Source organism: Phacochoerus africanus, chromosome 7, assembly GCF_016906955.1.
Source record: "Phacochoerus africanus isolate WHEZ1 chromosome 7, ROS_Pafr_v1, whole genome shotgun sequence".
Classification (NCBI taxonomy): domain Eukaryota; kingdom Metazoa; phylum Chordata; class Mammalia; order Artiodactyla; family Suidae; genus Phacochoerus; species Phacochoerus africanus.
Window position 1 is genome coordinate 85,866,355 of NC_062550.1, and position 12,476 is coordinate 85,878,830.

At 37.1% G+C, this 12,476-nt stretch overlaps 1 protein-coding gene across 3 annotated transcripts in view; it reads left to right on the forward strand.

The window, feature by feature from the left end:
* NUP37 (nucleoporin 37) overlaps nt 1-12,476 on the forward strand; it is a 50,796-nt gene that overhangs the window by 3,037 nt on the left and 35,283 nt on the right. For 2 of the 3 annotated variants that reach the window (XM_047788170.1, XM_047788169.1), the window contains exon 3: nt 10,586-10,710. In XM_047788170.1, coding sequence (XP_047644126.1) covers nt 10,586-10,710 — 125 coding nt within the window. Of the gene's footprint in view, nt 1-10,585; nt 10,711-11,966; nt 12,009-12,476 lie in introns of those variants that run through there. The other variant, XM_047788171.1, reaches the window with a different exon arrangement.

Here is a 12,476-nt window from a genome sequence, read left to right on the forward strand (position 1 = left end):
TTACTCCTGCCTGGCTTTACCTTTTAATAGCTATATGACCTTGAGCAGGTACTTAACCTCTCTGTAAAAATGAGGAAAATAATACAGTTGATTCTTGAATGATTCAAAGGTTAGGGGTGCCAATTGGTGTGGTCAAAATCCAGGTAAAACTGTAGTTCTCCAGCTACTCATCCACAGTCAACCAACAGCAGGTCATATAGTCCTGTAGTATGTATGTATTAAAAAAAAAATCTGCCTGTTAAGTGGATCCATGCAGTTCAAACCCATGTTGTTCAAGTGTTAGCCATATTTAAGTAGAGTTTTGTGGGAACATAATGAATCAGCATGTACAGTTTCTAGAAAGTGTCTGACACATTTTGCTGTTGTTGAATTGGTCAATGGTGACACTCAGGCACAGCCCCATATTTAAGGGTGTGAATACACACCATGTTTTCTCACAGAGAAGCTAGTTCTACAAGTAAGAGAGACTTTGAATAATGAGAGGTCAACATTCAGGAATCTCTGGTTCATCATTTGTTTATCAGAATATTATTCATGGAACAGTATTTCTCAGGTTTAATCAATAAGGTAATTTGACATTATAAATCTTTATTCTTTTACTCAGGAGGTAGTTCAATATGTTACAGTGTTTTGACATCAAAAGTGCAATTTAGCATTTTACAATGTAGTGTGTTAGGTTATACGTAATTAAATTGCATGCTTATTTATCCTAAGGAGAAAGTGTGAATTGAAAGCTTCAGTTTGTTGGTGTCTGAGTAGAATGTAAGAGCTTTTATATTATCCCACATTGTTTCGTAGGGTTGTGATAGGAATTTCTAGCTTTTAGGCTAAATATGACCCTCGGCCTGATTTCAGCTATACTCTCAGGTTAGGATCATAAAAGTCACATGATTAAGAGAAATAGTATAACACACTTTTGAAAAAGACTGAAAGGAAACCATTTTTCTAATGCAGGCTACTAACCAACAAAAGAATAAAGCAGCTCTCTACAGATGAAACTGATATTTTGCTTCCTTACTCTTAAAATTAATGGCTGTGGGAGTTCTTTCGTTGCCCAGCAGTTAAAAGACCCGACTAGGATGCATGAGGATGAGAGTTCTATCCCTGACCTCGCTCAGTGAGTTAAGGATCCTGCGGTGTAAGTCACAGGACTCGGCTCAGATCCCGCGTTGCTGTTGCTGTGGTGAAGGCCAGCAGCTGTAGCTCCGATTAGACCCTTAGCCTGGGAACTTCCATATGCCATAAGTATGGCCCTAAAAAGAAAAAAAAAATTTAATGGCTGTAACAGAATTGTATTTAGAAGTACCAAAAAAATACACTTTATCTCTAGGTTATGTTCAGCCAAAAAACAAAGTAGGAGAAAAAATTAGGGGAAAAAAAGAAAAAAAAAAAAGGCAGAGGTTATGGATGGCAGAGAGAAAATCGGAACAAAAGGGGAAAATGACAAAATGAGGGGAAAAAGCTAGCAAAAACATTTGTATTCATCTTTTATGGTTTGTGGTCATATGTATTTTCCCAGTCGATTCTCAGACCTATGAGACTGGCAGTCTGGGTCTTACCCCAAATTACCTGAGGAAAGAGTTGGATTTTTATTTACTTAGCAAGTAGTGAACACAAATTACATTCTGTGTCAGGTACTGGAGATTTGGTTAAATGACTGCCCTTGTCCTCATGGAGTTTGCATTCCACTTCAAAGACATTTAGGGATTTATCTGGCTAGTAACTGAAAAAAGAAGCTGTGGACCCCATTTTAAAATCCCAGTTCTTTTCATTCTCTGCTGCTCTTCAGATACATTGAAACCGTAATTGAAACAGTTCTGTAGGGGTTCAGATTGCTTCTTTTAAAGTTATTTTTTTTATCTAGTTAAGCACTATTAAACATTATTCCTATTCTCTCATGTTAGAACCTTCAAGTTCTATAGCACTCTGTTTCTTTTTTCTTTTTTTTTTTTTTGGTCTTTTTGCCTTTTCTAGGGCCGCGCCCACGGCACATGGAGGTTCCCAGGCTAGGGGTCTAATTGGAGCTGTAGCCACCAGCCTACGCCAGAGCCACAGCAGCGCCAGATCCTTAACCCACTGAGCAAGGCCAGGGACCGAACCCGCAGCTCATAGTTCCTAGTGGGATTCGTTATCCACTGAGCCACGACGGCAACTCCAGCACTTTGTTTCTTATCTTAGAGTTCCCGTTGTGGCTCAGTGGGTTAAAAACTTGACATAGTGTCTGTGAGGATGTGGGTTCAGTCACTGGCCTTGCTTAGTAAGTTAAGGATCTGGCATTGCCACAAGCTGCATCATAGATCACAGATGCGGCTCGGATCTGATGTAGCTGTGGCTGTAGTATAGGCTTCAGCTGCACCTCCAATTTGACCGCTGCCCCAGGAACTTCCATATGCCATGGGTGCCACCATGAAAAGAAAAAGGGAAAAGAAAAAAATTTCTTATCTTGAGAGAAATCTAAGTAAAGATAAGTTGAATTGAAATATTTCTACATTCCTGTCAGAAAGGCAGTCTTCATTCTAAGACTGTTAGGAAAACACTGCTGATGTAATGAATTTGAATTTCATCAAAGCATTTTTCAGAATCAATCCCACAGTGTTCTTTTGAATATGTCGGAAATTTGAGCCAAATGATAGTACTTTTGATTAGTGCCATGTATTATCAGATACTTTATAAGTGCAGATCAGGTGCTGGAAGTGATGATACTACGTACTTTAAAGAAGCAAGCACCCCTGCCCTCCAGGAGATAATTGAATGTAAAGCAGTGCAATAAGATAACTACAATGAAAGTCTTACGTGTAAAGGGCGTAGGGAGTGTGAAAGATTGTGTTGAAAGGGTCATCAATAATGAATTGCAACCTCTGCATGACTTGGATGAGAACACTTAACTTAGGCAAGCATATTGCACTTATATGGAACATGAAGCTGAGAAAGATACCTAATGCTTTGGGTGACAGACTTCATTTAGTAAATTTTTATTGAGCATCTGTCTGTTGTATGCCAGGCTCAGAATCTAGGTATTGTTTAACAGATTGGATTAATGGGCCAAAAATAGAACAAGCTAAAATTTAATAAAGGTGAATATCCCATATTAAAATGACAGACTGCTAGAGCTAGAAGGGACATTTGTGACTTAGGGTTTTTAGTCACCTGTTTGTTCACCGTGAATCATGGCAATGATTAAACTGCCACAGGAAATTAATTCAATGCTGTCCAATAGAAATATAATGTGAGCCACAAATACAAATTTAAATGTGGTAATAACCACAATATAAAAAGTAAAAAGGAATGAAGTTAATTTTCATAATGTATTTTTTACCCAGCATATCCAAAATATTTTCTGAATAACCAATATAAAAAATCATTAATGAGATACTTTATGTTATTCTATACTATCTTTGAAATCTGGTATGGAAAGTGTACAGCTTAAACTAGCCACATTTCAAGTGCTTAAAATCCCCATGTGGCTAGTGGCTACCATATTGGACCGCATAACTCTATACCCTCTGTAAATTTACAGTACTGTTTAATCTTGACTTCAGCTCTTAGCAGTGTATTATGACTCAAAGGAGATAATGTATTTGAAGATAAATTTCAGAGTGGTTATGTTAAAATGTTTAAACTGTCATGCAAAAGAGGGATTAGACAAAATGGCAAATTTTTTTGTGCTATTTCTCAGTTCTGTTTGAGTAGAGTTATTACTTACAGTGCTTTAAGACTGATGCTGAAGCTGCTTCTTTGGAGCGTGTCCACTTACGGGAGATCAGCTATGACCATATAATTGCCTTCACCGAGTTGACTTACTCTCTGTGGTTCCAGAGAGCAGAGTTTGGAACAATAAGTAGAATTTATATGGAAACAGATTTTGGTTTAATGTTAAAGAGAACTCTTCTAGTAATTAAAACTACCCAGAAATTGAATAAGCTCCCCCAAGAAGTAGCTAGTTCCCTCTCACTTGAAAATGTTCAGAAAAGGGATGTGCAGCCTCTTTTTTTCAAATGTTCTACTAGAGGTTTAAGCTTTTAGAATGAAAGAAGTGGACTAGGTAAACTTTACAGTCTCGTCCAACTAAAATTCCGTATTTGGCCTTAAATGGGTGTGGTGGGAGGGCCTGCCAATTTCAAACCTTTAGAATAGCCCTTTCATTAATCTGGCTTTGCCCCAACCTCAAATATGTTGGAACCTTGGATAATGATTTGTATTACAGCACGTTTTCCAAAGTATCTTAATTTCCTGCCTATACAATACTGGCTACACTCCAAACTAAACCTAAAATAGCATTCGTCTCTGCCTATACCACACACACCCCTGGCCTTTTCATTGGCTCAGTGGCAGATGTTGCTGCCAGGAAAAAAAGGTTTCACTGGTAATACATAAAGCTCAGGCTATACAGTCCCCACGACCACCCAATGACTCCATATATATTTTGGGTAACAAATTGCAAGGTCTAATTGTCAATACTATTGTTACAGTAGCAAAATAACATGTGTTTTGATGGTAAGAAACTTCATTTTTAGAAGATTGATCTGTCAAGTATGGAAAAATAGATGTAACCCAAACTATGAAGTCAGCTATGATTAGGCTCCTAACCTTATTTTTAAATTACTTAGTGATTGCTGCCTTGCCATTTCTGGCTGTTAGCTATACAGTTATTATACAAACAAATTATGAATAAATAAAATTTGACAGTGTTTTTATTTCCTTGATAAATGCATTTTTGTTTCCTTTTTTCATTGCTGGGAAAACTTTTTTTGTTAACTCTAAGCCCACCTGACATTTAAAGTCATTTTCAAGGGGGATCTGTAGAGAAAGATATGTGTACTATATTGGTGAAATGACTTTGCTAGGATTCCAAAAAGCTATCCTAGAAAAATCAACACATCCACTAGGATTCAGTTTAAGTGCACTTTTTTTTTTCTTTTTAGGGCTGCAGGTGCAGAATATGGAAGGTCCCAGGCTAGGGGTCTAATCAGAGCTGTAGCTGCATACCTATGCCACAGCAACACAGGATCTTAGCTGCACCTGTGACCTGCACCACAGCTCACGGAACACTGGATCCTTAACCCACTGAGTGAGGACAGGGATTGAAACCACATCCTCATGGATACTAGTCCGGTTTATAACATGCTGGGCCACAATAGGAACTTGTAATGTACACATTGTAAAATTTAGGAGTTCTCATGGTGGTGCAGGGGAAACAAATCTGACTAGGAACCATGAGGTTTCCCTGGCTTCCCTCGGTGGGTTAAGGATCTGGCGTTGCCATGAGCTGTGGTGTAGGTCGCAGATGCAGCTCGGATCTGGCATTGCTGTGGCTGTGGTGTAGGCCGGCGGCTATAGCTCCAATTAGACCCCTAGCCTGGGAACCTCCATATGCCAAGGGTGAGGCCCTAAAAAGGACAAAAGACAAAAATAAATAAATAAAATATTGCATTTAGATTCAGAATGAACAGAATTCTTTAAATGGTCCTTCAGGTAATTCCTATCTATGTAGGCATATGTATTTGATTAAATATCCAGTTTCACCTGCTCTGGATTTTTTTCCCTTATCCTATTTTATAATCTTATACACTTTTATAAAGGATAACTATAGCCACTTAACACAAAAGAGTCCTTAGGCAAATTTGTTATGAAAAGTTTTGCTTAATTCTCTATACCCATTTAGGGTTTTGATTTAAATAACAATATTTTTTAAAAATTAATACTTCGGAGTTCCCGTCGTGGCGCAGTGGTTAACGAATCCGACTAGGAACCATGAGGTTGCAGGTTCGGTCCCTGCCCTTGCTCAGTGGGTTAACGATCCGGCGTTGCCGTGAGCTGTGGTGTAGGTTGCAGACGTAGGCCGGTGGCTACAGCTCCGATTCAACCCCTAGCCTGGGAACCTCCATATGCCGCGGGAGCGGCCCAAGAAATAGCAACAACAACAACAACAACAACAAAAAAAAGACAAAAGACAAAAAAAAATTAATACTTCAAGCTCATAAAATATATTTTAAAATATGTATTGTCCATATAAGGTATAAAGAATAATAATAATTGACCCCTATGTACCTACCCCTAGCTTAAGAAAGGAAGAATTAGCAATTCCTTTGAAGCCCCCTGGATATTCTTTCCTTACTGCCTCTTCTCACTTCCAAAAGAATACTAAGTGTGAAATTTTTTTTTCATAGTTACCATATGCGTAGGTGTTGCAAATCAGTGTATTATTTTTCATGTTTTAAATTTTGTATCAATGAAATTATCCTATATCATGTTCTTCTACTGTTGGTTATTAACAGTATATTTGTTAGATTCCTCAGTGTCAAAGTTCACTTATCGTCATTGTAGTATGGTGTTTTATAATACAAATATACCAAAATTAATCTTTTCCTCAATTGGATAGTGTTTTACTATTGAAAATATTGCCAGTGCACATATTCCTGTGTCTTCCATTTGTGTTTTGTTATCCCCTCCTTGGACCTTTTTTCTTCCTGATAGATTCAGTTTTATGTGTGTGTGTGTGTGTTTATCAGATCTTTTTCAGATTCCTTTCCATCGTAGATTGTTACAAGATTTTGATTATAAATCCCTGTACTAAACAGTAGGTCCTCTTTTTTTACCTATTTTATATGTAGTACTGTGTATATGTTAACCCCAAACTCCTAGTTTATCTCTCCCCTCCCCCTGCTATTCCTTTTGGTAACCATGAGTTTATTTTCTATGTCTGTGAGTCTATTTCTATTGTGTAAATAAGTTCATTTGTATCATTTTTTAGATTCCGCATATGTGATGTCATATGATATTTGTCTTTGTCTGACTTATTTCACTTAATATGATAATCTCTAGGGCCATCCATGTTGCTCCAAGTGACATTATTTCTTTTCTCTTTTCCTTTTTTTTTTTTTTCCCAATTTTTATGGCCACACCTGTGGCATATGGAAGTTCTTGGGCCAGAGATTGAATCCAAGCCACAGCTGCAATCTGTGCAATAGATGCAGCAACGCCAGATCCTTTAACCCAGTGCACCAAGCCAGGGATAAACCCATGCCTCTGCAGAGACCCAAGCCACTGCAGTCGGATTCTTAACCTACTCTGTCACAGCGGGAACTGCTATTTCTTTTTTATGGCTGAGTAGTATTCCATTATATATATATACACATTATATATATTACATATACATATGCACATCTATGTTATGCTTCTATTTCTTGACTATTGTAAATAGGCTTCTATGAATATTGGGGTGCATGCATCTTTTGGAATTACAGTTTTCTCCAGTTTGGAGGTTTTACATGCTGTTTCTCTGTTAATGGTTACCAAAGACATTTTCATATGCATACTTAATTAGACAAAGTTGAAATTAGTATCTTCAACTTCTTCATGAATAAAGCAAGGACCTTTAACACTTAAACTATTATCACCGCTTACAGACTTTTATTATTGTAGGGTTTTGGAGGGTTTTTGTTTGTGTTTTTAAGTTTTATTGAAGTATAGTTGATTTACATTGTTGTGATAATTGCTGCTATACAACGAAGTGATTCAATTATGTGTATACACACCTCCATTCTTTTTTAGATTCTTCTCCCATTTAGATTATCACAGAATATTGGATACAGTTCCTTGTGCTACACAGCAGGTCCCTGTTGGCCGGTCATTCCATATACCACAGTGTGCATGTGCCAGTCCCAACTCCCAGACCATAGACAGATATTATTGTTGTATTTTAGTTCTCTATCATTTTTCTTTTAACCCACAAAGTTGATACTGTTTTATGTGACCTTTGATGTTTTACTCACTGTTCTTACATCTCAGGTCTGCCTTCTGGGGTCATTTTTCCTCACCTGAAAGCACATCCTTTATTGATTGCAAGAAAATATTTATTAGTAAACTTTTTTTCTGGAAGTTCCAGTCATGGCTCAGCAGTTAACAAACCTGACTGGCATCCATGAGGATGCAGGTTTGATCCCTGGCCTTGCTCAGTGGGTTAAAGATCGGACGTTGCCATGAGCTATGGTGAAGGTCGCAGATGTGGCTTGGACCCCACGTTGCTGTGGCTCTCCTGTAGGCCAGCAGCTACAGCTCCAATTGGACCCCTAGCCTGGGAACCTCCAAATGCTATGGGTGTGACCCTAAAAAGACAAAAATAAATAATAAACTTTTTTCTGTAAAGAGCCAGATACAAATATTTTAGATCTTGCCAGTCATTTAAGGTGTCTGTTGCAAATTATTCTTTGTTTTTTTACAACTCCTTAAAAATATAAAAATGATTCTCAGCTTGTGGGCCATACCAAACCAGACCGTAGACCAGATTTGGCCCTTTAACCGTAGTTTGCCAGCCCCTGCTTTAGGAGATTCTTTAGTGAGACTTTAATGATGCCAACCCTTGGTTTCAGTTTTTATGAAAATATCTTTAATACAGCTTCATTCTTGGGAAACAGTTTTATTCTAGCTACAATTCTACAGTTTTTTCCTATCATTTTGAAGAAAACAATTATTTACTGTTATTTACATATTATTTACTGTTATTTACATATTATTTACTGTTTTCCTCAATTTGTTTTCTGCTAAGAAATTGATGGTTGTTCTAATTATTATTCTTGTATAGGAAACTTTTCTTTCTGGCTACTATTGCCAAAACACCTCTCTCCCTTTCTCCCTCCCTCCTTCCTTTCCCCTCACCCTCTCCCCCTCACATACATACACATACATATGTATCATGAGAGTCTGCATGTTCTTAAGTTTTGCTATGTTGTGTCTAGCTGCAGATCTCTTTTTATTTAAGCTGCCTGGGATTTATTGTTCTTTCTAAATGTGCATATCGGTTCCTATAATCAAGTATGAAGAATTGTTTGACATTATCTCCTCAAGTATTGTATCTTTCCCCATCCATCCATTCACTTCTACAACCCGAATGAGATATATGGTAAGATGTCTTCTTTCTGTCTTCTCTTTGCTACATTCTGAAAAATTTTTTTCAAATCTGTTTTCCAGCTCCTCTAAGCATTGTTTTTTTTCCCCCTCATTGTGGCATTTTCATCTAAAAGTTTTTGTTTAGCTCTTTTTAAAATCTGGTCAGAATTCCCTTTTGGCTTAGTGGATTAAGTATCTGGCCTTGTCACTGCTGTAGCTTGGATTGCTGCTGTGGCGTGGGTTCAATTCCTGGCCCAGGAACTTCCACGTGCCCTAGGCATGGCCAAAAAGAAAAAAAAAAAATCGGTCAGCTCATTTTGGTAGTCTTTTGTTGGTAACTCATAATTTTTGATTGCCTCTCCTAGATCCTTAAAAATATTTTTTTTTCATCTGATATCTTTCCATGTGTGATCCTTCTGTTTGTGTCTGCAGTATTTTGTTTTCATATGTAGTAGTGCATCAGGTAAGATCATATTTGATTGCACTGTATCTGTGAGAACTTTATGAGACCTGTGTAGAATTAGTTCATCCAAAGAGAATTTGCCTTTTACTGGGAAGTGCTTGGGGCCATTAACAACATAGAAACATTTTGAAATAAAATGTTGTTTTCTAGAACACATAGTTAATGTGAATTCAAGCCCCAAAATCATGTTAGGACCAGCCACTGGTTGAGATTTCTCACAATTGATGTTTCCTCTCTCTTGACCTTTACCCATACTACATATTTTGCATGGCACCTTTGGTTGGGTTTTTTTTTTTCCCCCCTTACTTCCCTTCAAAAGGTACTAGATCTTTGCAGAGAGGTCTCTGCTCTGCATCTCTCTTTGTGCAGGCACTAAGTTTTATCTTCTGTCCCCTACAAAACAAAACTATTAGTTATTAGATGTGGGCAGATGTCCTTAAGATAGCTTTATGCCTCAGTGCTCAGTTGCTTTTCTCGATTTGGATTTTTGTAATTGGAAAGCTTTTCAGGTTATTGTCCGTATTGCCAGGCAGAGATGACTGGACTTTTCAAATTCACTTTTCTCTTCATCTTCCCATGAGAATAACTGAAATCTTTTAGGTAGTACTGAGCCAAGTAAATAGGATGACTTTACTAAGCATCTTACCCAGAATCATATCCAGAAGACTGATCAGATCATTATTTGCATAGTCACTTGTCATAGAGTCTAATAGTATTATGGTTGAACAGTTTGTAGCATCCCACACGTTTAGTCCCATGTGTAGTTCTCTGTGAAAAATCATTGATACTCATTATGCCTTTGAAGCCTCATAAGGGACAAATTACCTTGTACATAATCAAAACTTTACGTTCAGTGTGTATTTGTTATATTGTCACTCGATAATCCATGTATGCTAATTCATTTATCTAGAATATTCTGATCCTTAGAGCATTCCCCTTTTATTGTGTTTGCTGTGAAATGTATTTACTATTAGAATAAAATCTCTCCTAAGATAAGGTATAACATGTTTATTTGTTTTAAGTTACCTTATAGAATTATTTTTTGAGGCTTAGACAGGTTTGGATGTTTTTATTCTTATTGTTCAGTAAACCAGTTGTACCTTAATATCTAATCTGCTTTTGAACTTCTCAAAAAAATATTTACAGCCCCCTGATAAATTCCTCATTATAATAAAATATAGAATTTGATATTGCTTGTTCTCATAACTTATTAAAACATTTACTGTGTATGCTTAGGAGGAAGAAGCAGACATTGAAGGAATTCACTATAAAACACTACGAACATTTCAGCATGGAGTCAGGGTCGATGGCATAGCCTGGAGTCCAGAGACTAGACTTGATTCATTGCCTCCAGTAATCAAGTAAGTTTAATATTATTAAATGCAGCATTTATTAATGTCCTTTGTGTTAAATGATCTGAAGCCTTTGATCTTAGGGACTTTTTTCTTCCATTTCTCCAACTCCAGGTATTTTTGACTTTAACATTTGCTATTATTTCATAATTTAGGTGTATGTCTGAATTTGAGATTTAAATATATAACCATAACAGTGATACCTTGAACATGTGTTTTAAGCCTAATTACATAGCTCTTTTTTCTGAGATTCATATGGATCATTTGAAATCTTTATAGATTCTTCACTGAATTTACCACTTATTGAAAGTACAACTCTTTTAAAATAACTGAATTTGGTAGTCCCCTTGTGGCATAGCTGGTTAAGGATCCTCTGCTATCACTGCAACAGTTTGGGTCACTGCTGTGGTGCAGGTTCGATCTCTGACCTGGGAACTTCCACATGCAGTGGATGAGGCCAAAATCCAAACCAAAAAAAAAAAAAACAAACAAACCGTAACAGGAGTTCTCATTATAGCTCAGCAGTAATGAACCTGGCTAGTATCCATGAGAATGCAGGTTTGATCCTTAGCCCCACTCAGTGGATTATGGATCCAGCATTGCCATGAGCTTTGGTGTAGTCACAGATGTGGCCATTAATTGATTAATTAATTAATTTGGTTGAGTTATTAATCAATCTTAATGCCTCATACATAGGCCAAGGTCACATTTTCATATTTAACAATGCATAAAACTCTATTTTTGATCCTTGGGCTTCAGTGTTTGTTGAAAAAATTTGAAAAGAATGACTGTTTTTTGGTTTTTTGTTTGTTTTTTGAAAAATCTTAACACGCTTTCTGAGGCCTTCTTCACAAAGGCAGTAGCATGTCAGTTTATTTAAGGTTTGTTACCAAACACTAAAGAGACCAAAAAAAAAAAAAAAACCCATAATTGATAGAGTGCTTACATTTATGAACTGAGATTTATGAAAGGACATGAGAAGTAAACTAATTTCATTTATAAAAAAAGGAAACCGAGACCTGGTCCTCTTGAGTGCCGTCCTAGGACGTGGTGAGATGAGGCTGAGCTGGCTAATGAAATGGAAATCTACTTGGTAAAATATTTCAGGTTTGGGGGCATAATTTGATACCCAGGATCTTTTAAGCTATTTAACGAAATGGTCATGTATGTATATATGGTTTAGGATAGCATATTTGTTTCCTAGGGCTGCTGTAACAAGTTGGTAGAAATATGGTGGCTTAAAACAACAGAAATTTATTGTCTCCCAGTCCTGGAGGTCACAAATCAGAAAGCAAGATGTCAGCAAGGTTAGTCTCTCATGAGGCTCCAAGGAAGAATCCATTCCAGGCCTCTCTCCTGGTTTTTGCTGGCAGCTGGGAATCCTTTACGTCCTTTGCCTTGTTAATGTATCACCTCAGTCTCTGCCTCTGTCTTCACATATCTTTTCCTGTGTTTCTCCTTTTCTGGGTCTTATAAAGACACTCATCACTGGATTTAGGCCTTCTAAATCCAGTCTGGTCATCTTATGATCCTTAACTTAATTATATATGCAAAATCCTAATTCCAGAGAGGCTATAACAGGTACTAGGGGTTAGGACTGGACATATCTTTGGGAACCACTATTCAGCCTTCTACAGATGATATGACATTCTTATGCACTGTGTATATACACAGAAATACAAAATAAACTATGCACTAATGTAGAGTGTAGCCTTTTATATAAACTCTTTTAGAATTCACTAGATAACCAAGAAAGGAAAAGCAAAAGGCTTTTT